Source organism: Electrophorus electricus, chromosome 13 (genome assembly GCF_013358815.1).
Source record: "Electrophorus electricus isolate fEleEle1 chromosome 13, fEleEle1.pri, whole genome shotgun sequence".
Taxonomy (NCBI): Eukaryota; Metazoa; Chordata; class Actinopteri; order Gymnotiformes; family Gymnotidae; genus Electrophorus; species Electrophorus electricus.
Genome location: NC_049547.1, coordinates 6,322,338 through 6,347,300, shown reverse-complemented (window position 1 = coordinate 6,347,300; position 24,963 = coordinate 6,322,338). Strand labels below are relative to the sequence as shown.

At 39.2% G+C, this 24,963-nt stretch overlaps 3 protein-coding genes across 3 annotated transcripts in view; all 3 read right to left on the bottom strand.

The window, feature by feature from the left end:
* Positions 1 to 5,521, bottom strand: part of itsn2b (intersectin 2b) — a 33,590-nt gene extending 28,069 nt beyond the window's left edge. Inside the window, exon 1 of the mRNA XM_027014040.2 lies at positions 5,225 to 5,521. The gene's annotated coding sequence lies outside the window, so the exon portion shown is untranslated. The remainder of the gene's footprint in view (positions 1 to 5,224) is intronic.
* Positions 5,522 to 5,794: 273 nt separating this feature from the next.
* On the bottom strand, positions 5,795 to 20,138 carry LOC113579847 (cation channel sperm-associated protein subunit beta-like). The gene is made up of 20 exons (XM_035532498.1): positions 20,033 to 20,138; positions 19,221 to 19,275; positions 17,887 to 18,023; positions 17,731 to 17,763; positions 17,539 to 17,605; positions 17,404 to 17,450; positions 16,364 to 16,504; positions 16,118 to 16,262; positions 15,584 to 15,735; positions 13,841 to 14,004; positions 13,299 to 13,495; positions 10,882 to 11,205; positions 10,394 to 10,533; positions 9,712 to 9,909; positions 7,346 to 7,456; positions 7,123 to 7,233; positions 6,909 to 7,044; positions 6,554 to 6,654; positions 6,317 to 6,391; positions 5,795 to 6,157 (listed from the first exon to the last, which is right to left on the bottom strand). Exons 8-20 carry the CDS (start codon positions 16,200 to 16,202, stop codon positions 5,972 to 5,974), a joined length of 1,980 nt encoding a protein of 659 aa, XP_035388391.1. The 5' UTR covers positions 16,203 to 16,262; positions 16,364 to 16,504; positions 17,404 to 17,450; positions 17,539 to 17,605; positions 17,731 to 17,763; positions 17,887 to 18,023; positions 19,221 to 19,275; positions 20,033 to 20,138; the 3' UTR covers positions 5,795 to 5,971.
* Positions 20,139 to 21,315: 1,177 nt separating this feature from the next.
* eif2s1a (eukaryotic translation initiation factor 2, subunit 1 alpha a) lies at positions 21,316 to 24,687 on the bottom strand. Its single transcript, XM_027014028.2, has 8 exons — positions 24,536 to 24,687; positions 23,944 to 24,191; positions 23,678 to 23,757; positions 23,404 to 23,555; positions 23,206 to 23,312; positions 22,997 to 23,094; positions 22,682 to 22,825; positions 21,316 to 22,233 (listed from the first exon to the last, which is right to left on the bottom strand). The coding sequence occupies exons 2-8, from the start codon at positions 24,182 to 24,184 to the stop codon at positions 22,108 to 22,110; spliced, it is 948 nt and encodes a 315-aa protein (XP_026869829.1). The 5' UTR covers positions 24,185 to 24,191; positions 24,536 to 24,687; the 3' UTR covers positions 21,316 to 22,107.
* Positions 24,688 to 24,963: the final 276 nt, after the last annotated feature.

Genomic DNA, 24,963 nt, shown 5'->3' with positions numbered 1-24,963 from the left:
TTGCTTTGTGTTCATGAATGGGAAAATTAGGCTGACTTAAGAGAAAAAAATAAAGCAAACAGAGACAATACAGCCAATAACAATGTTAAATAAATATTCATTTAATTTCAGCGTTATTATTAAATTGTCATATTTTACCAGAAAATAAACCAACAATGACATATCATCAGCAGTATTCACTGGCCATCAGCCTTTGAAACACCCATAGCAGAAGACCACTATTGTAGACCTACAAGGTTTTGTCAAAATTAAAATTTTCACTGCTCTTCTGCAGAAAAAAGAAACTTACAGACTACAAATACATTTATAACCATAAATGGCACATCTTGTCTAAGAAATACAAACAATTTGCTGTTAAAGCTTAACCTTACCTTAAGATGTTAGTTCTAGTCGTAGTACTTAGGCTCAGATTCTGATAGTAATGAGAAGTTGATAATAATGATAATAATGATAATAATGAGAAGTTGAAAAATAAACAAATCATCTATGCTTGAATGCTTTATCTGAAACATGAACTTCAGGGTTAAGATTACAGGCCAGATCAAGAATTCTTAGCTTCTATGGACTTCTGTGAGCTTCTAAGGGTTAATTTGTGGGTGGAGTGACTATTCATTTTGTCAGTAAGCTGAAAATTGTACTACAAGTATCCTATTTGACACCTATTCCATATGCTGAAAAAAAAACAAAAAACAAAAAAAAAAACCACTTTTACTTTCCCTCAGACTTTAAATGCTAAACAGTCTTGATTGTCAACACTATTACCACAGGTTCATTACAGATCTCCAGCTGACAAATCCATCGCATACATGTGTGGATCATCTAGTTCTCAGTGGCAGTGAGTACCACCTTAGGAAGGGGGAGGCCGAGGGGAGATATGCACCAGAGAGATACCAACCAGATGGGAATCATGCAGGATTCTAGAAGACTGTCCTGTTGGGTGACATTCTCCTTCTCCCCCAGACTTCCTGTCACTGCTGCCCCATAGTGCATTATGCAACATTCACAGCCAGCAGGTAGACTGAGTGCATTGTTTCCCATTTGCAGATCTTCAAGTGATCTTAATATGCAACTGCATATGTTGAGAACACTGATTTCGATTTGCCTCTAGATTCCTTGTGCTGTGTCGATGTAAGTGTGGAGCATTTGTGCTGGTCCTTGTGGTTTATGCTTGGGGTGGCCAAATGACTGCCAAACACTCTGGTTTATAGCCATGTGTTTTTAAACAGAATTATGTATCAATCTCTTTTTTTGTAGTGTGATGTGTGTTTTCATTTCGTTAAAGTAAGGCCTTATTCTACACACACCCACTGCTCTTTAGGCTTACGTTTCAAAGAATTTCTAATTCTTTAGGCTAAATGACTGCCGTGTTAGACAACGTCATGGGCACATGTTGCATATTCTAAATTTTCATCTTCACCTTTGTAAAAAGACCCTAAGATAATAAACTAAAACCACTTCAAATTGCTGATGTTAACATCCAACATTTGCTTTCTTTTTCACCTGTTGGCACCATTTTGTTCTGTTGGTCACTTTCAGAATGTACATCTGGTATCTAGGGCTAGGTTGCAGCTTTGAAATTAACAACTCCTTCAGCTGTTAAAACTAAAATGCCTTTGGAAACCATATCATTTAAGCAATTGCTGGGCGAGTTGTTGCTTAACTTCATGAACTCTAGCAGGAAACCATTGGATAGATTATCCTAATTTAGTTGACAGCTTAGAAAGTTTAGTATGGTTAGTACAATTTAACACAAAGTAGCCTAGATACAATATAAAAATGTCATTGCCATTTCATAAGTAAAGAATCAACAAAAACAAAAATTCATGCTTTGTACCAAATAAAGGCTGTGTTGCCACATTAAGTTAGTTTACCAGCACAGGCCTACACTCTAGGATTAAAGCTGCATCCATAACCACATACTACCACACTAAATAGTACATGAAAGTATTAATCCGTTCAGATTTCCTGCCATTTATCAGCACTTAACCTCCAAAGGTTACACTTTATCTGTGACACATTGAGTCAGCAAAGTGTCCATACACAAAGTGTTACTTGCTCCAACAGTACATACTGATAAAATGGCAATATACTAATTTGTAGATTATGTGGTTTTAGAGGCATATTAAATCTCTCCCATCTTCCTACCATATAGGATGTGTGGTGAGGGAACTAGTTTACAGCGATCATATTTTTGTGGTTTAAATGAGCCTTCATTGCAAGTAAAACATTTTGGACATGTAAAAAGGGACTTTGCAACTGTTATTCATTTCCTTCAGTGTGTTTGGCTTCAACCCAAAATCACCTGAAACAGATTACTTGCAACTGAAAACCATGACCAGTCAGCCATTCCACTGGCTGAATGTAACACTGGTGTATCGGCTATGAGTAAATTGGTCAATGTGACTGAGTGGATATCTAGTTAGCCTTACGGTTTTATGAACACACACACACACACACACACACACACACACACACACACACACACACACACACACACACAAAGCTTTACCTACTGTTTTCAAAAAAGATTGTTTATGTAAAAAGGTTATTATTTTATGATATAGAGATAGTAAAAATTGCAGTGTAGTACAAGGTTTCCAGAGAAACATTTCACCTTCCCATCCATCCAATATGTATGAACACTCACCACACCACATTAAACTTATTTCTTACAAATACTGCAAAGATGAACAGTTAAGAGTCTTGTGTCAGTTACCATGCATGATTTTTGAACATTCTCCTATTACTCAGCTGTGATATGTCCCTGAGCACTGCTGGCTAACCACTCAATCATGTCAAGTCACCACTCAAGACAGTTGGGATACAGTCTGTAGTTGGACATCTATAAACGTAACTAATATCGTCAGTGACTAAGTGCAGGGGAGGTATTTCTACTGAAGTGGGTGGTGGGTGTATGCTGTGTGTAACTGAAAGGCTGTATTGTGAGAAGAAAGGTCTACTACCACTTCCTTCTCTTCTGAGAGAAGACTGAAACCACCCTGTTACTGGCCTGTTTTTACATGATATTGGCACTTTAAAATCTAGAAGTATATTAGCTATAAAAAGCTAAAATCATTTACTGATTCCATCTGATTTTCAAATAACTGAAACCCATAAAAATACTCTATTAGTTTTGGGGTTAATACAGATATACTATAAAAATAAAATCTCATTTGCTCAAAGGGAGAAAAACAAGATAGACTCAAAATATATGATGGCAACTTGGTCCAGATTCACCTACTGTTTTAATGACATGCCAGCAAAAGCAAATAGACTGTGAGGTCATTGCTGATCACAGCTTGCCCTCCCACTCCACCCTGTGTGTAACTGAGCAACCATAGAGGAATGAAGAGGGAGGAAGGCAGAAACGAAACAGGAAGTAGAAAGAATCCTGAACAATGCAGTTGGACTCCCACCAAAAACTTTGTGATTATGTGGGCAAAGGGACCCAAGGGCCACATATATAGAATATGGAACATGGCTTAAATTACAGTGCAGTTATATTCGGTACAATAGTTTACTTTACAGTTTACTTCAAAAGAAAGAAAAGTCTAACTCTTGACCTTTAAAAAATGCTGCCTGCCTTCTAGGTCATTTTCTGCTTTTTGGTCTGCAGTCCTGTGACAGAACCAACAGTGATAATGTAATTGTATAAGACAGGTAAAAGGTAAACTGTAGATTCTAATGTCTCTCCATTAGGTTGAATAAATGACAGTTATGGTGTTTACTAATATGAAATGACATGTTTGAACTTGTAACTTGTTTCACCTTAATCAGAGAGACAGGCTGACTGCAGTAAATATATGCATATGCCTTGAAATCAAGGCTAATCAGATAGGTTACACTCAAATCATGTGTCATCTTTGACTATTCAAAGGAAACAGGAATATATTAAAATGTAAATATGAAATGTGCTGACATCTTAAGATGCGTGTGAAACTGCATTAACATCAGCTGAGAAAAGCATGCAGGCTTATATCCAATAACCAGAATTCATTAAATAGCAAAACACATAACGTATGTCCCACTCATGGTAAACAGTTGGTGTTGATTTGAGTTTTAAATAATGACTATAGTCTGGCTATAAGCATTGCAGAACTGTATTGTAAGACCGAAAAACAGATCTCTAGTTTATGAACATTACTAGCCAAAATGACTCCATAAAACACACCAAAATACATCCATAGTGCTGGCTTTAGAACAGAAAAGGTAAGGGAATATATAAATCCTATTTTAACTGGCACATGGATGTATGGATGCAAAATCACACTGCCAAGAATAAACATGGCTTAAAGATCTAAATATAATGTAATTGTTATTAACGATAAGCAGTTAAATTCTGACTAATATAAAAGGTGTCCTAAGGTATCTGATATTCTGTAGCCAATAATTACATGTGGTCATGCAAGCTCAGCATACCTTGAATCATCCTAGCCATCCTTGCTTCCTAAATCTGTTTACAATATGAGTGTGATTTATAGGCACTAAAGGTATTGATTCTTTACTACTTTAAGAAATTTGAGCCTTCTTAAGTGAGAAAACACAAGCCAGAGTTATGAAATATAGCTATATGCTTATTAGAATGAGCTATAATACTTTGTGCAGCATAGGAAAGATTACATTCATTATCCTTTGAAAACAAATACAGGTATTCATACCTCTGGATTAATAAACAGGACATCAGGGTAAGAGCAAATCTGGGCCAGATCACGCTACTGATGTACTGGACTTTTTTCTTACCCCAGTTACCTTAGATATGTAGACTTCTACAGGTCACCACCAGGAACTATCATTACAAACGTCGTTTCGAAAATTGAGAGTACCAACTCCAATGACGTGACAACCTGTCATGTCTACTGTGTAGCTGCAAGCAGAAATACTAGTTTACAACTTGCCCAGCTGGTTTGTGAAAAGCATCTTTGGAGACCTTTTTTCCCCACATTATGACGATATTGGGATAACACACTCGATCACAAACATCGTTTTAAATTTAACCGACACAAAGCCGCGCCAATAACTTTATTTCGCTAGCTGACCCTACTTCACTGGAGCAAGTTTTCGTCGAATATTCATCTTAAGTGTTCGAAATTCATTAAAGCTGCAACGCTACCGTATCTAGAGCATGAACTCGTGCAACCTTTTAGATATCTGAAAGGATAACGATGGTAGCCGTCATCCTTAAAAGCCAGCTACATTTGACCATTGTAAGACAGCTGCTACTTACATTACACAACACATGAGAAACTGTCATCGTGCGTTGTGCTTGATCCCACGGAGATGTAAATATTCCCCTTCGAAGTCTTCTCATGTAAATCCAGCAACGAACCAGACTGCTATCATTTGTGAGAAATTCAGACTTTTTGCCCCCTCCTCCTACTCTTCCTCGTCAACGCTGGCAACCTGTTGCAGACAGCGCTGTCAGACACACAACATGGCCGCCTGCTCTGCGGCGAGCCTCCAGCCCTTCGCTGCAGTTCAGCCTCGCGCTGGGAGGAGGAGCTGCTCGCGCGGCCGCCGCTAGCTGTCGGTGAAGCCCTGTTGCATCTTCGCGATTTTCTGCGTCAGCGCCTTCGGCAACCTTTATATTATTGATCGTGCGTAGAGCGGCGAACGGCTTCTCGCCACCCACCATAGAAGCGTTTTTTTTTGCGTCAGCGTTTATCGCCACACCCTGATCTGGGCAGCTCTTCAAAGTGCAGTCATCCACACTCTAGTTTTGTCAGTTTTTATTTATTTAAATTTTTTTTTTTTTTTTAACGTTTTGCAGCATTTATAAACATAGAAATTGGCTTGATCACGTGATCCTGTTTAGTAATTGTAGCTAACCTTATAGCAATTGATTGCTTAGTGCATAGTTTTCAACAACAATAAGCTGGATATTATTCAAGGGTGTTTGTTTATTTTATGTTTAAAATTAACATTTTGGAGATGGGAATTGTGAGCTCCCAGATTCTACAAATTTTAAAAGATTTTAAACGGAAGGACCTACACTTGATGGTTGTCGCCTGAAGAAGCAAGTACTGTTCTGTTTGGTTTGCAGAGTGACGCCACTGTGTTTGAGAAAGAAAAGACATAGAAGCAAACTGCCCAGAGCAATGGCCATCATGGTACTGACCATATACTGAATTGGGAAGGCAAGTGCATCATCAACATAGATCTGTTTAAAGAGGAAAAGGAAGGAGATATTAATTACCCTTAAGTAAACACTGCATCTGCAATATCGAGATTGAGAAATCTGATTCTACAGAGGAAGAAGAAAAAAAAAGGATCGTTTTTGTCCTAGCAGACAGACGTTAAAAATACATTGGTCTCTTGCCTGAATCTCTTCCATCAAGTCACATGGGACCACACCAGAGATGACTGAGATCTGGAAGTGAAACAGCTCAGAACCCTAAGCAAAGAATTACACAAAGGTCACTGACCCAACCCATATACTCAATATAAAAGAAAAAGTCCAGCAAATAGGACAAATCAGAAACCTACAATCCACCATCACCGAATGTTCCCCATTGGTGGTTATGAATATAAACATGAATGACTATAAGAACCTTACATAGCAACTGATCTCCAGTCCCTCAGGGTTGTAGAAAGTCTGACTGAGCCTCTTCTTTGGGTGCTGTCTCATCCTATCCTTACTGAGTGTTAGAAGGGTTCCTGGAAAGACCGAGGCAAGATTGTGTCTATTGTTCCTTTTGTTATATATTAAATGTAGTTGTGGCATTACATCAGTTGACTGTCTCCTGCACCCTAAATAATTGTTGATGTCAACCTGACTCATGGGGGTATGACGAATCTGTATTCATAACAAACAGGCGCCTTTTCTCGCTTGTCTAGAAACATATATAGGTTTGGAATGGAATGATTCTGTAAAATGACTTGGGATGGTGTATATATTCTTCCAAGTTCACCTATGACATTCCAGTTGGTGCGATTGTTGATTTCTGTTACTGTGACAAAAAAAGGGGAACGCAGTGGCTGGTCAGGTTGATATGCCTGCCTCAGATACAGCGTGATTTTGATGACAGGCACCATCACACGAAGTACCTGCAGTGAGAGAGAAGTTTAACTGAGATCCAGAATATGAGGGAATGTGCGTAAGAGTGTAATGTTTATGAGTTTTACCCTCTGTCTGCAGTCAGAGTTGACTGCGAGAGAGGAGAGCCTTAGAGCATCAGTACAGCCACATTCTTTAGCAGATTTCTTCCCGGCACACTGTTTGTAGTGACCTGAGTTCTGAGAGTAAAGATAATAGTGAAGATAACAGCCTACGCATTACCTACTTTGATGACCTCTAAACTCACTTTCAACTTTTTCTAAGAATAAAGGCTTGTTTTCAGGTGCTGACCTTGGAGATGGGGTAGTGCTGGAGAGGTCTTGGTTTACTTGGATCAGCATTGTAGATATTGGCAGAAGATGGAATTAGCATACCAAGTTGTGCTGGAGGCATATAGTTTACCTGAGAAAGCAGCAACATCATGATGGCACATTTCAGCAATGGGGGAGGTAGTCACTTATATAAAAAGCCCCTACTTTTACTCTTCAGAAAATAAGAAATATAACATAGGTTGTCCCAAAGCTCATGACTATGGTGTCAGTGAAATCATTTATATGTTACAATGTGGCTGATTTGTTATGTTACATAGCTATCTAGCTAATAAATACCCATTGGCTTGCTAATAGCACCCCATATTTGCAAGTCCTGTGCAGCAAAAAAGATTCTTTCACACTGGGCAAGATGGAACTTGCTATTATTTGTTAGAAATCCCATGACGAAGTATAGAAACTCCATTACCCATAATTACCTGTTACACAACCTCCTCTGTCAGCAAGTGGGTGGAGACTAGGGATTATAATAAACAGCAGTTGCTGTATACTTGTATGATAAAGATGTGCTTTCCTCCATTTTCTTTATGTGTTGTTTTACTGAAGGGTGGAAATGAGCTCCATTCTGGAAATAAAAGCTAAAATGGAATCCTATCCTGACTCATATTTTGAAAATCATTTCTTCTTATCATGGGATATTATCATGGGAAACCACATGAAGTTTTTCTAACACTGAACACATGAACTGTGCTGTTGGAACACCCCAGGAACACAATACAGCCATTTAACCAATGGAAATTCATGGTGCAAAAGGCTCCGCTCAACTAGTCTCCATGGTAACAAATTGTCTGCAGCAGGTAGCCTGTGAATACATTTGGAAACACTGGTGAGGGCAGCAAAAAAAAATCTCAATTCATATTGTCATTCAGTTTCTAATTTCCTTAAACCTTGAAGTCATTGCTATATATAATGTAGTCAGCCTAATTAAAATTTTATAATTTATGTGGGTTTTTTGGGGTTTAGAAAATTTCAGTCAGTGAGTTCATTTTAAAATGCCCACAGTCATTACGGAATTGGCCAATATAACTGCTCAGCAGTTGGAACCTGAGGCAGTGGAAGGAAAAATGTGGCATTACCTCAGTAAAATTTACACTCCTATTTTAAACCTGTTATGCTGAATGCTAGTTATAACAGTTGGGTGGACATGCCTGTAATGTTTATTTTTTGCCTTAGTGCTTGTAAACCATCCATCACCTCATATCTATCCTTTCATGTATTCTTTCATTTTGCATCATCTTCATTCCTGTGTCAATAAAGGAACTGTGTGGCTCTGTATATCCTATCCTTGTTTTCATTTGACACACCACAACCCTCCCAACACTATTCCAAAACAATATTAATAAATACAGTAATCATCAATCATTCACATTTTCATGAAAATCATGAATTTAACACATTACACCCCAGCAAGTTATAATAAAACTCCAACAAATCCAATAGCTAATGTTAATGAAAAAATAAATTATTGGACATAACCCAGCTGTATTCCTGTTTACATAATTATGTGATTAATGGGTGAACAACAATCACTCTTCAGAGGCAAGGTTTTTATTGCAGTCTACACTGTGAACTACTTCATGTCTACCATTAACTTAGCTAGATGCCTGCCTAGCTTCTACTGCAAAGATAAGTTGAGAAAGTGCAAAGTGTTGAGAGCCCTTGTTTTTTTTGTTTTTTTACAGTGGGGCTCAGTCAGACAGCCAGCAAGTAATAGGGCCTCTTCAGGGCTAGCCTGCTAGACAGTGTAACAAAAAAAATAAAAAAAATAAAAAGAACTTCAGCTACTTCTTTCAGATGTCTGGACCTTCTTGAAGGCAATCATTCACGTGTTTTCAGTCAGCCAGAAACAGACATTTAGTTGTTATCCAATACACACATTTTATAGACTGTCTACAGTAACACATTCTTTATCATTTTTGGCATTATTGTGTTTGGCATTAATGTGGCTCAACTGCTGTAGGCTGAATTGATGGGCATATGTACATGATTTCAGAAATGCTGCTTTGTGACAACGTGTTGAAAAAAGCACTAGACAAATTTGAATTGAAAATGAGTTGTCACAATCACTATTAATTAAAAAAAGTGTGCAGCTTAGTTTTCATTTATGAGTTAGAGACTGGAGAGTAAACAGTTTTGAACCTTAGTTTATCAAACCCTTTTATAAAAAAATGTTTTTTCCCCATGACATGGTTTATTTAACAGACTACACTGCTTCCAATAGTATGCCCTGAGCCAAATCGGATGTGAAATAAAAAAATTAATAAATAAATAAATAAATAAATAAAAGCAAGCCTCAGGAGCTTTAGCCCTCCATATTGGGTTCCTCACCGAGAGATTGAAAAGCCGCTTGTTGCCCATGTGGTCAAGAGGGTCGCTGTGCAGCCAGTCATGATCACTGATGGGGTCCAGCGGCAGGTAGACGATGCTCACGCCTTCAGGGCCTGAGTTCTGCAGAGTAAAGGAGAAACTGGAGGAAGAGCAGAGCAGAGATGCCTCCGGGATGAACACTGTCACAATGGTCATGGCCTGCAACAGATCAGGAAAAAAGAAGACCACTGTTTAATAGAAACAGCAGCAAACTATCACTGATATTGCCTTGGGTCCTATGGTTAGGAAGGTATATATGTGGTAAAAAAAACAAAAAAACAACTGAAATCAAGAGTTTTACTACACCATAGCGTTAAAGAAAATTCAGAAAAGAAGGAAAGCCTAACAGGCGTTTTGTACCTCAAAGCTGCTTTTACCTACAGCAAATATCCAACTGAAATAAACTGACATTCAAATTCAAAATTCAAAACAGGTAATTTAACTCACATTTTCTTTATTATGTAGTTCTGGTACAGTGTCTAGTACAGCAGTAACAATGAGTTGTCACTGAGTGGAATTATGAAAGAAGACTACTACTGCTTAAGATGAAAAACATGTCAAGGCTCTATGCATGCAGTAATGCTGGGAGAAAAAGAAAGGTGTTGTCTCCAGTATATAAACCGATGGGTGAAAGAGACTGGACCTTCCTGCACAGGTGGTTGTACACACTGATGGTAACCACGTGGTTGTCAGAGATGTCCCACGAGTGCTTCAATGTGACCTGCATAGCAAATGGGTTGGTCTGAACCACTTTCATAAGCTTCTTGTGGACTGTGGGAAAAGCTAAAGAAACAGCTGCTTTAATCAGTCAGATGTACATACCCTCGCATAACTTGCATACATAAAAATGCAGACATACACACATGCACTGTATGTGCTTACTGTACATGCTGAAAAAATGTTACTACAGATACCTGGATCAATACATTAGTTTAGCATGTCATAAAAAATATTAAAAAGAACAGACATATCCATTAATTTCTCCTTAAAACCCTCATCAAATTTGCAAGATCTCTCTAGTTCACTCAAAGCAGCAGACTTTGCTGAACGGTGACTAGTTTGTATCACTGACAGATGCTTGAAATATAACTTCAAAGCATGCACATAGATACACCATTAACACATACTCACAGCGGTCAGTCTTGATGGCTTTGAATGTGTAATTAACCTTTGCAAGGACACCGACATGTATCATGGCATTTCTGCGCAGACCACTCATTGACTGCAGTATGTGGTGACATGGCCCCTCCCGCATGCCCCAGGCGTTCTCTCCTTTGGAGCTGACCAGGAGCCAGTCGCCTTCCTTGTGGGTGATGCTGGCAGGGATCAGGGCAGGCAGAGTGGCTACAGCTACAGCTTCACCGGGATCTACAATTCCCCTGATAAGGTAGCTACTAAAACGGGAAGCCACCACTGTCCTACCTAAATGTGCTAGGTCAAAACCTTGTGCAGGAGCTGGAGAAACAAAATATACACAAAATAATAACAATTAACATTTTATGACATATATATGTAGAAAGAGCACATTGAAACTCAAGCAACACTGTGACTCCAGCCACCAAAATTGATCCTTAGACAAACCCTTTTTTTTCTAAATCCCCACTCCATGTTATAGTAGTAAAAAAAATAAATAAATTCCCGACTTGCCCTCCGGGCGTTTTTTTCCCTTCAAGCTTGGGTCCTCTACTAGAGTCCTGGATGCTTGAGAGTCATGCATAGTACCTTAGCTGTTCCCAGGACTGCAATCTTCTGGACCGAGATCTCAGATGTTGTTCCTTGGATCCCTTGGAGCCATTTTCATGCTTTGGGGGTTATAGCCCCTAGTCCTCTGATTACCACAGGAACCACAGTTGCCTTCACCCTCCACATCTTTACTAGCTCTTCCTTCAGCCCATGGTATTTTTAAGCTTTTTGTCTTCCTTTTTCCTGATGTCGCTATCATTCAGGATTGCGACATCTATTCCTATGGCCATCTTCTGCTGTTTGTCCACCACTACTATATCGAGTTGGTTAGCCATTACCATCTTTTCTGTCTGTATCTGGAAGTCCCACAGGATCTTGGCACAGTAATTTTCCACCACCTTTGGCCTTAGATCTTGGAATTTCCAGCCCATACTCAGCACAGATGTTTCTGTGCATTATTCTAGCCACTTGGTTAAGGCATTCCATGTGCGCCCTGCCTGCTAGCATCTTGCATCCTGCTGTTATGTGCTGGATTGTCTTAGGGACATCTTTGCACAGCCTGCATCTGGGGTCCTGCCTGGTGTGGTAGATCCAAGCATCTGTTGACCTCGTGTTCAACACTTGCTCCTATGATGCCATGATTAGTGCCTCTGTGCTGTCTTTCAGTCCAGACTTTTCCAACCATTGGTAGGATTTCTCAATATCAAGCCACTTCAACTATCTGCTGGTGGTACATACCATGCAGAGGTTTTTACTCCCATGATGGTCCCTGCTGCTCCTCGGGTTTCTGTTGTCTGAGGTACTCTGACATGAAGGTACTCTGACTCTGATGTTCACTAGTCCTTGGCCCCCCACCTTCTTAATGTACAGTCTCAGAGTGCTGGATTTGTGATGAAACCCTCCATGCATTGTGAGGAATCAGTTCGTGTCAGTGGCTTCTAGCTCCTCCTTAGGCCAACTCATTATGCCTGTGGGGTATCTGATGACTGGCAGGGCATAGGTGTTGATAACCCAAATCTTGTTTCTCCTATTCAGCTGACTTCTCAGGACTTGCCTCACTCTTTACAGGTATTTGGCTGTAGTTGCTTTCCTTGTAGCATCTTCATGATGTCCATTTGCCTGTGGGAGTCCCAGGTACTTGTAGCTGCCTTCAACATCTGTTATATTACCTTCTGGTAGTGTGATCCCCTCTGTTCTAGCCACCTTCCATTTTTTTTGTAACCAAAAGACCACACTTATCCGGTCCGAATGACATTCTGATGTCGTTGCTGTACATCCTGATGAGATGCGTCCTGCCCCTCACCCTTCGGCATTTGGGCCATACGTTACAATATGGCATTGTGTAATTTCACAGGATTATTCAAAATTACCTTGACCACTTAACGTGAATGATATAACATGAATTACTAATGCCTATCAGCAGTTACTCATCCATAACGAAATTATAACATACAGTACCAGTCAAAAGTTTGAAAAGACCTACTCTTTGTTTATTTTTACTATTTTCTACATTTAGGGAAAAATAGAGAAGGTATCAAACCAGTGCAATAAAACGTGATTATGCTGTGATAAACACTAACATCTTAGATTCTTCAAAGGAACTGTCCCATCCTTTGATGACAGCTCTGCACACTTTTGGTGTTCTTTTAACCAGTTTCATGAGGAAGCCACCTATGATGCTTTTCCATCAGTATTAAACACATTCTCACATATCTATTTGCTGAGGGTGCATCTAAAATTGTGTGTAAACATAATCCATCAAATTAGAATGCCTTTACTACTATTAAAAACATACATTCAGTCATTCTGTCTAAACTTTTGATTGGTACTGTAAATTCAAGTGATTTCCAGCTGCTGTGTCTTACCTGTTCCATCTAACTGCAGAGAAACATTTAAGATCTGTGGATCTTTCCTCAACACCAGCAAGTCATTGCTTTGCATAGGCTCTGACATGATATCAACTCCCCTCACTGGCTTTAAGATCTCACCTAGAGCAACACTAGAAAAGCTTCTAAGAAAAGGTGTCTGAAAGACCTCTGTGATCAACACTTCACCACCCGCTCTGAAAAAGACACATGTTCCTTTATAAGATATTGCTCTCTGAAGCAGTGAAAGAAAAACAGGTGTTCCAACACTCCTGCAAAAACACTCTCATAAAATCCCTACATTTTTATATGAGACATGTTTATAATATGGGGCTCTCGATCTTGAAATAACTAAGTTGTAAGACACTATGTTGTAACAACTGTGCAACACTGTAAAAATTACAAGAATACCATTAATTATTAATAATTAATAAAGTGATTGTGTTGTCAAATACTGCTATCATTACTAATATTACCTTTATTAAGATTATTAAGATTATTTTTTGTTTTCCACAGTTACATTAAAAGCAACACAAGCTCACCTGAAGTAGACAACTTTTCCAACATGGCTACTAGAAAAATGGCTGGGCTGGGCAGTTACAGAGGTGTTTTGTGGAGCTTTGAGGTGGTCAAACTCATGCAGTATAACTGACTGCTGTGTGGTGTACTGAACAGCCAGGGCACTGTTAAAACCCATTTCATAACCCTGAAAATAGCCAGAAACAACCACACTCAACAATTATGGGGCTATCTTTAGGCAAGTTAACAGGTATAATGACATGGTAATGCTATGTCTGTAGGTGTTGAGCTGGCATGAGAATATCATACACAAGTGTTTTCATGTCAGTGTCACTGTTGGATTGAGAGTGATCTACCACAGCAGTCCTCTTGGTAGAAAAGTGTCATTAATGAAGACTTGGAGGATGGTTATCATAAACTGTGTAGCAATACAAATGGTGTCAAAGCTAGCTAGTAATTTAAATTATACAATATGTTAGCCAAAGAAACAGGAAATGCAAGATGTATATATAGCTAGGTAAGTAGCGATAGGTTAATTAAGTTAACTTGCTTGCTAGCTAGCTAGCTAAATGACAACAGGAACAATAACCTTAACCTTAGGGGTACAATCTTAGGTAACATCTCTCATCACTTTACTGACTACACGGGTGTCACGGTACGGCCCCTCCTCCCAAACGTCTCCCCGTGTGTGTGTGTGTGTGTGTTCGTCTGTATGGCCACGCCCACCCTGTGTTTAACACCTGGTCCTTATTGTGTCATCAGTGTGCATGTATATAAGTCTTGTGTCTAAGTATAGGTGGTGTCGATGTTTGAACCAGGTTAGTTCGCGAACCACGTTGTCGTCTTTGTTTCAAATAAATGTTTGTTGTGTTAGACATGGCTCGTCCCCGTATCCTGCTTTGCCTCCGCATGTCACAACGAGGAAAACAACTTTGGACATTTTGTGTTTAAAAATATGCATTCTTTAAATATTTTTGTTTTATTGTCTAATCATGTGTCTTATATTTCAGTGTGTTGTAAACTCTGTAGGTGATATCAATGTAAGGGAGGTCGATACGTTCAGCACAGGGTAATAAGCCCCTCTGCTTTATAGTGTAACACCAATTGGCCTTTAATGTAACTATTACTGCATTTTCGTCAGCCAATCACAAATACCTACAATTTTACATCACAATGGAATGAAAATGGCCCTTGCCATTTTTATGGACTTGCATGCATACATACAAGTTTAAGCACACACAACCTGGGGGAAATGGAGGTGATTATTTGGCATCCATTTATCATTTTTAGTTGCCTTAGAGTAGCATTAATATTGTCAAGTTCAATATTTCATGACTGACTGTACATTAAATGTTAAAACACATTTAAACAATGTCACTAAATTTGTGCCAGCTGGTGCAATCGGTACATTTTCAAATTATTGCAGGAGTTTGAAAGCTGCGCTCTTCAGGGTTTTTAGTGGAATAGCTTTTGAAAATGAATCTTAGTGGAATTCATTTTCTAAGAAATAAAATCTCATATGATCTTGCATTTACAGGGAACTTCACTTTTGATGCTTGAACTAGGACGTGAGGCCTAACGTCTGACCACATCCAGGAGAGTCCCTTTCATTTTGTCCAAAAGAGAGCCTTCTGTGCCAATGCAAGGTGTGCAGGGCACAAAAATACCAAAACACAAATTCCAATATTATATAGTAAAGGATTATACCTTTGCATGTGACAGTCTTTAAACATGAAGATAAAAACCTAAGCTGGTGCTTCACTGACCTCTATGAGTCTGGAGATGTTGATGGTCTTGTAGGAGAAGGTAATAGGGGCCTCAGGGTCCAGGCTCACCACTAGGAGAATGCCCATGTGATCACACAGCAGAAAGCTCTGCCTTTTCAGAGTCTCGTTTAGCCAGGTAAACCTGTCCAAACCTAAAGGGACACAGGGGGCAAACAGAGGACCAACAGGAAATAAAAATAAGTGGATATTCCTGTATTACTGTACACCATACAACAGTTATGAACTCTACCACTCAGAGGGTGGAGATGAAAACAGTGGAGTTATGAAAACAGTGTTCAGTGTATACCATCTTAGCCCTAAAAAATCTACTGTGGTCTCTTACATAAATAAATCGTCCTACTGAACAGCTTTTAATAGCACAAAAATGTTGTTTCTACGTGTTCAGCTAGCATTCTCCAGGTACTACACAGTTGCACTTAGCTAGAATTAGAGGTTTTGTGACCAATGATATTAGGACAAGAAAAGTAAACATCTCCGTTAGTAAAAGAAAGGGAGAAAGTAATTGAGACTTACCTGTTTTCATAAGGTATATATGTCCTTTGTTAGTGAGGAACACCACAACTCCTGTGAGAGTGCAACACAGAGCATCTGTGACCATCTCATCCTTCAAAGTGAAAATCTGCTTGAAAGTGGCACCCCTGTCTGAGGATGACCACACCTACGGAACACACACATACAGTCTTACAAAATTTAGGGTTACAGAACATCAAGCTGATTGCCTCATATGCTTCACTGGTTTATTGTTACTACACAGATAACCTCAGAGCCATAGACAAAGAGATGATTCGCCTGAAGAAAGATGCCCCTGGGCTTAAAGTCCAGCTGCACTGGTGGAAGCTTAGTCTGGTTAGTCAAACCACCTTCTTGCAGTCCAAACACTGACACCACAGCGCCATCTTTCTGTAAGAGTGTTACACATAAAATTAACCACACTGTCCAGCTAAATATTTGATCAAAATCATCATCTGAAACCTTTATTAAATCAATAAATTCTGCTCATCATAAAACATAATATGAATCAACTACGAAAAAAACACAGGTGACAGGACCTCAGTGTATGAGAGCAACAGGCCAGTATCTTGATAGCAGTCATATAAGAAGGACAGGTAGTGGTATTTGGTCATCATTTTTAGCTCGGTAGCAGAAGCATGGCAAATATACCAGTTCTTGAAAGGATACATACTATATACACACCAAGAATGCTGGAAAAAGAGCCCAATAAATGTGTAATAATTCATGCAAACTCAATATGGTAATGTTAGACAAAGATATATTCACATAGATCATTATATAGAAAAAAAACCCCCAGATACATTTAAAAATAGACAGATATTTTATCATTTCCTGAGGACAAGGGTGTAAAACTAATTCTGCAGCATAGTTTAGTGATTTTCCTGCTGAATCAAATTGAATCACGTATGTTTAATTAGGGGAATCAATAAACTGTGCTGACACACCTCTCCTATGGTTTACTACAACAAAATACAATAAATACAATTCCTACAACAGGTAACAGGATAACTGCAATAATGCAGTACTACTTGCTGCTGATAGGAATTAGGTTTAAATAAAGTTTTATATTGTTTTTGCATTCTGCAATTGTTATGCTAAAGTCATCAAAGCTAGAAAGTCTTCATGTAGAGAGTATTTCATCAACACCATTTTCTGAATCTGATCATTACTGGATATTAAGTATTCAAGATGGAAAGGATAACACATAAAATATTCAATTATAGCAGACAAATATCACAAATATTACAACAAACAGCCATACTAAAAAGATGCACGGTTTAACTTACGAGGTTGTTACCTTGTTCCTCATTTGAGATCAAACTGATGTAATCATCTAAAACAAGACACCACCACGTCATGTACAATAAAGAAACAGTGCAGGTAACAAACAAGCTGTGCAGTATGCACACAGAGGTACCTACCTGAGTAATACAAGTGATTTGTCACACACCGAGACGAGTACCACAGTGTGGTTGAGGAGTAGTCCACCTAAGCAAGATGTATAAAATATATATTTTAATATAAATTACAAGTACATTAGAACTTACCTTTCCCTGAGAAAAATACTGTAAATACACTATTTAACACACTATTTAATACACTAAGTAACTCACCTCTGCAAGGCCAGGAAGAAACAGCAATGTGAACTGTGAAGTAAAGGGTTATAGTAATAAAGATACAATGCAATGTCCATGGTGATGAAACAGAGACTGGAACTAGATTTACAGTGTAGGCTATCATATAATACTGTAGGTAAAGTGTAAGCATACGTTGATAGGCCCTGTGGCAGGGGTCAGCAGATCCTGACTGATAAAAAGTCCTCTGTTTGTGAGGAGCAACAGGTAGCAGTTCGTTAGCTTAAGGTCCACTACTGAAATCCCCTGGCAGCCAGATACATTCAGAGACACTGAGCAAAGCACAGAGGAGAAGAAGGCGGTCCAATAAGGAGACAGCTGCATAATATCATATCCACGAAATTTCCCACATTAAGAGGGAAAATTATTTTAAAATTTAAAAACAACTCAAACTTAATGTTGGCTGTGGAGCAGAGATGTGTGGGCATGTTCACCATTAATAAGCTTGCAAAGTGAAGTGGTTACATTAAACCACCGACTCTCGGATGTAAAGGCAGATCTTGTGACACTTAAAATAACCCCTGCAAAACAAATACTGTACTTCACTAACTTGGCTTTGTAAATAACAACTGGTTCAACCTGCTCACAGTTAACATTTGAAGTTACTGCCAAACAGCTACAGAGTCCCAGCAGAAAAAGCTTTACTTTTTATATTATGTCCATAAACACATTTGTGTGGAGGTTTTTGTCAGTCCATCACCTGTCTGTACACCAGAGATAAAGACGGGAGCCAGCAAAGCCACATCCCCAGCACAAGGACTCTGAGCTACCTTAAGCTTTATGATGTGCTGTGCTTGAGAAGCTATAACCTGGGCTGAGATCTCCTCCCCTATAGTCCATTGCAGAATGGGCTCTGAGGGAAGAACTCACTTTGAATTTCAAAAAACATGTCACCGACATTTGGGGCACGTTTTATAAGGACACTTCCTGACTTACCACTTTTTTAGGTACAGTTCTATAGCTGTACTTAATAGGCTGCCACTGCCATAAATGTTATACTGTAAATATTCACACACATACAAGGCTTTTAACCAAAGCAACATACACTTATCACTGACTACAACTTGAGCAATTGAAGGTTAAGCACCTTGCTCAGGGGCACAACAGTGGCAACTTGGATGTGGTGGGGCTTGAAGCAGCAGCCTTCCAATTACAAGTCAATTACCTTAACCACTGAGCTACCACTGCCCCATACAGCTATTGTCCTTAACAAAGTGGCAACTCAGTAGTAGATAGCAAATTGAAAGGTGGACGTAAGACCTAACCTCTGACCACATCCAGCAGAGTCCCCTTTATTGTGTCCAAAAGAGAGCCTTCTGTGCCAAGCACAGCTAAACCAGGAAACATGGTGAATTCCACATACCACTCATTCACTGGTGCTGCCGCTGGGAATGGAATAGGATTACAGACATACATATACAGCTGAAGGTAGCTAACTGTAGTACAGAAGAACCAAGAGTCCAAACCACCTGTGTTGATGGTTATATTACACCTTTGGATGGTGACACTCCAGGTTATCTCATCCTGAAAAAATACATATAACAAAAGTGTCAGCCAAAGAATGCCATGTATATTACTTAAAGATGTGTTGTCCCATCTCACCATATTTAAATTAAAGGGGAAGGTTAAAGTCTTGGTGGTGTTATACATAACAATAGTGAGACTTAGTCCCACTGAAGTATAAAGTTCCATCTTATTCATGTACTCCTGGGGAGAGGCTGCTGTCATATATAGTTTACAATCGACAACCTGAGAGGAAAGATTACAAATAATAAGCAGAACACATTACAAAAACACTTTTAATTACTCAAACCGGTGTGTGCTACCAGGTTTTTATAATATGAAGAATACTGGTTATACTGGGTTTTTTAGTAAAAATGTACAGATACAAGTGTTTTTACATCAGTGTCATTGTTGGATTGAGTGTTCTACCACAGCAGTCCTCTTGGCAGAAAATGGTCGTTAATGAAGACTCGGAGGGTGGTTATCATGAACTGTGTGGCAGCTCAAAAGGTGTTAAAACTAGCTAGCAATTTAAATTATACAATGCGATAGCCAAATGTGCAAGCTATATATAGGTTAGCTAAGCAGCTTGTTTGCTAGCTAGCAGCTAAATTAAATCAGGACAAAGAACCTCAACCCTTGTAGACGAAGCTTGGGTAACGTCCATTATCACTTTACTGACTACACGAGGAAAAAAAACACCCTATCCGAGAACTGTGGTAAAACAGGCTTTCTTCTGTGTCTAAAGACCATATGTAACGACATTCACGAAACCTACCAAATCGTCCAAGGATAAATACAAGCGAACCCTGTTACTTTCCTCAGAATTTCTAGTAGAACACTGAACAAACTTTTCCAGTTCGTCTGCTTTATATTCTGCAAGAAGAGAAACAGACTGATTTTTTTCTAGCGTTATCTAGTTAGTAATTCACTTCAAAGTGGTAAAACGCAATCTAGTTAGTAATTCGAAGTGTAAAACGCTTTTCAGTTGTTCTACAGATTTCATTTCAGATTAATTTGCTCAGCTACCTAGCTATCGTACATCTTGATAGCTGGCGATCGAGTTATACGCTAACCCTAGGTTAGTTAGCCAACTAGCTACCTGGTTAGATGGATTTACACCCACCTGACTCAAAAAGGCCTAGCGTGACCTTCAGCGCCGAGAAAGTACCATAAAAAATTAAAATTATTTTTGCCTGAACAGGGGAAAATCAAATAAATTAGTTCATTTGCTTGATTTGGCAGAAGCCTACTACTAACCGTCAAAACAAACAACGAGCCTGCTACTCTGAGAACTACTCTGATTTATATACTTGATAACTCTAATCACCTAGCCAAATGCTACAATTTGTGATAGTAACGTTATCTTACCATGTGCAGATGTAAAGGATACATATTTATTTCAACGGAGGTTGATACAAATATGTGATAATTACAGGAATTCTTTTTTTTTAAGAGGCAGTTTTTAGCGTCTACTTTTTTTTTTTTTAGCGTGGCTAGAACTAAGATTAAGATTATTCACTACCAGAAAGGGTCACCCGATTCAACAAATGCAAGATAACGTACTGTAGATATAAAAATCTAGCTGGCTAAGCTACTAAAAACAGTTGGTGATATCTAGTCCGCTTTAGTGTATGCTTTTTAAATAAGGGCAAACGCGAACTATGATGAAATCCATTAAGTGTACTAACTGATTCGAGAAACATTTCTTAGATGACCATTTGTAATGCAAACATTACACGTTTTAACTACCTTAACAACTGACATGATAGTGGCATGATTGAGTTCGCCAGGTTCAGCAGCGCTAGTAGGGTTTTCACATTTGTCAGTGTCACTGCTGGGTGGAAAGTGTTCATCCAAAAATATAACTCTAGTCCTGCATCCAGAACCAGGCTGTGGGTGACAGAACTTCTAATACAAAATGTGCATGGCGACAGACATGTTCTAACAGTACACCTAGAAGGTGTTTCAAGAAATTTCAAGAAATTGTAAAATGGCAGCATTGTAATGTTAGCAGTGAAAATATGATAACATAAGCCAGTAACACACAGAACAATAAACTCACTTTTTAAATTTCAAACTCATTTTATTGTGTGAGCTAAGCAAATGAACTATGGGCACTGACATTTACTTCTTCGCCTGAACTTTACCTGACCTTCACAGGTTTGGATATACAGCTTGCATGTAAATCAGTTGTTAGAATGATTGTGTTGGTATTTAATCGTAAAGTAAACCAAATCTGAAAGGGGTCTGATAAGATTCAGTACTATGCTGTGTAATCTTCAAGGAAAACTGCAGTTGCATACCAGAAGAAAAGAGGGAGACCTGACTTGACCAAATGTCTATGCAAAACCAGTGAGACCAAAACTGGATGTTCATTATGGTTCGAGAACTCCAGCACAATCCTCATAGAAAAGGCTCCTGAGAAAGGACGACCTTTGTTGAGTCAGGAAAGAGCAAGGCCACTGAAATTACCAACAGTTGTAAAATAACATCCCTAATTACTAATGCATTTTGCATTAAAACACTTGACATGGTAAAAATGCTTTCCAAAAGCTTTCTTGGAAATTAAACCATCTAGAGGTCCATGAATATCCAACTCCATTTGTCATGAAGGAAAGAACGAACAGTGCATTGGGGCATTTTTCTTCTGAGCACAAAAGTTCACCAGTCGGTCCAAAGCCATTACCTGCTGTTGTTATAGGCCGTGTGACAACTGGCTTCATTACTCCCCCTGAGACATATCCATTTCCTCAGGTTTAATCAGGCTTTCTCAGTCTTTGTGGCATGATAAAACAGTACTCTTCGATCGGATGAAAATTCCTGGCAAACTCGGTCTGTAACACTTCCTCTCTAATCCTCAGCCTTGGCCTCCATCTCCTCTGCATCGTCATCCCCATCCACTTCTGCATTCTCCCTTTCCAGCCTCTCCAGCTGCCGGGCCAGCTCAGTTTCATCTGTTTCTGTCACCACCTTTGGCTAAATGGTAGAGACATATACATCTCAATGAACTGTCACTTAGCACAGAAAACAGCACTAGTAAAAAGGTAATGAAACTAAGTAAGATGTCAGAAAAAGAGGTTCCTTTTAATGCACCTTCTTCCATCCATTCACAAGTTCATTTCTAAAACTATTTCTTCGTAACGCTCTGACAGAAGCCACGTTTTACATTCTCCATAACGTGATTACCTGCACCCTTTTGGTCTAAAGAAAATGCCTGCATTTCTACCTAAAATTACTGAATTAATTAGTGAGACTGCACATTTCTGAACTTGCTAATGTTCATGAAAATAATTTGTAATGAGGGATAGAGCTCCAGATTGTTACCATTTACTTGGGCCACTCATTGGTTACTTGTTCAGTAAATTGAATAAAAAACCTAGCAAATACTTAGGACACTCCCGATGAGACTGCTCTCAGCATTTACCTCCATCTGAATGTTAAAGACACCCCTCTTCTCCTCAATCTTCTCCTTAATGGCTGCCATGGCCTGGTTGAGCACAGACAGGCCTTCTGTGCGCTCCAAAGTGGTTGTAGTCATTACATAGCGAGGAGGGGCAATCAGATTGATCTGCAACATTCATCACAGCCATTATCAAGTTAGATTATAAATACAAAACAAATGGTTTCATAATTTTCCTTTCATTTCAATTACTAAACAACCTGTTTAAAATTGTTGCAGGTGGTTTAAGGACATTACAGTTAACCCAGGAAAAATGAGTGTCATGTGTCAGCAACTTACCTTGATAGGCATTGCCTCTGTTGAACAACTCAAACCGGCCCGCAAGGCATCTTTGACTGCATCGATGCCTTCATAGCCATAACAGGCAACCTCAATGTCTGTTGTATTCATCACAGATCAACATCAATAATACCTTGTTAATGATTCTCATAAATTCCTCATAAAACCATGTACCAGCAAAAAAATATTTAAAGTGCAAAGAACATCACCTGCTCTGATTTTCACCGCTTGTGGGGTGAGTCGTCTGTTGATGTTGTCAATCAAAACCTTTCTTTCCTCCTCAGTCAAATCTAAGTCATCTAAAATGGATGGATCCCTGCAAGCATTTACAAAAACGCGATGCCATGATTCAAACTAATAAACAGTGCCAAAGGTTTAACAGACTCTCTCAACAGTAGGATGCTTACGCCACTGCCTGCTTGAAGACATCATAAGCGCCGTATCCAGGCCGCTTGTACTTTTCATCAAACACCCAGGCAGTACGCTGATACAGGCTCTCCAACTGCTCATCTTTGGTATACTCTAGAACCTCAGCCACATGTCTCAGGATGCTGTAAACCTGCAAAGCACACACACAGCAGCTAAGAAATCAGAGTTCAGTGTAGCATGGATACTGCTCAATCAGTAAAGCAAACATTATATTCCAAATCCTTCATAGCCACAATACTTTGCTTCACTTACAGTTTTAGATTTGGTGAACTTGTCCTCACACTTTATAGCTTCTTCTGGTGATACTCTTCTTTTGGATAAATCAATGTAACCTAGGGGAAGCATTGAATCAATTGATTAGGCAGTAAAGGACTAATATAAAACAACATTATAACAGACCAAACAAGTCGTGTGTTTTTAACAGCCTACACAAACTAGTGATAAGAGAAATAATTTTCTGGCAAATGCTTCCAAAAGTAAACCCGGCAAGAGAAAAATAAAACAAAATACAAACCCACCTTTCTCCTTGTCCACTCGAATAACTACTACGCACTCGTTTCGTCCAATCCTGATAAGTTTGTTGATGGAGCGAATCCGTCGCCTGGAGAGCTCGCTGAGCAGAATCATGCCCTCGATGTTGTTGTACTCCAGCAGACTCACGTACGCACCCATCTCGGCGATAGAGCGCACGTTCACCATGACCACGTCTTCCACCTCTGGGAACCTGTGCTGGTAGAACCTACAGCTGAGGCCGGGCATCCTGGATCTGCGGTACACGGGAAAGAAAGCAAACAAGACTAACGTAGTTAACAGTGACCAACATTAGACAATCACCCTAAAAGTGTATTTAAAAACGAGTCTAGTTCGCTGCGCATTTTAGCTGCTCCCATATTGTGTAAATATGAAGGGGCAGCACGTTTGGATAGCGATTATTTAGAGTTAACTAACAGGTTTTGTCGTAACTGCCCAACATCACAGCAGTAAGGCCTTTCCCTGGCTGTTGGCTGATTAGTTCGCTAGCTAGCCGGTTAGCTAGTAAGCTAGATAAGTCAGCTCGACTAGTCTGAATGAGTATTACCGGATGGACTACCGTGGGCTTCTTTTACTTACTTTATAGTTAAAGATCCAGACGAGACACTGCTAGAGTTGGTAAGATCTGTAAACGTCTGATACGTTTATAAAATCAAATCGTATCAGCAATTACAGAAACGTTTGCAAACCAACGTTTTACTGTAAGCCAGTTTCATCAGCATGAGGAACTTCACCCGGAAATGAAAGAATATTTTTTTTACAAGTTATTCCTTCGACAGTATTCGGTAAACGCGAAAAGCACAGTGCCATCTCGTGTACTGGCATATCAATGTCAACGAACCTATCGGACAGGTATGTATAAAATCTCAGTGAACGGTTTGGCCTGACAGACAAGAAAAACTACAGAAAATATATTTCAGAAATACATTTGCAGAAAAAAAAATTCAGCAGATGATTCACCCCACAAGCAGTGAAAATCAGAGCAGGTGATGTTCTTCACCTTTTAA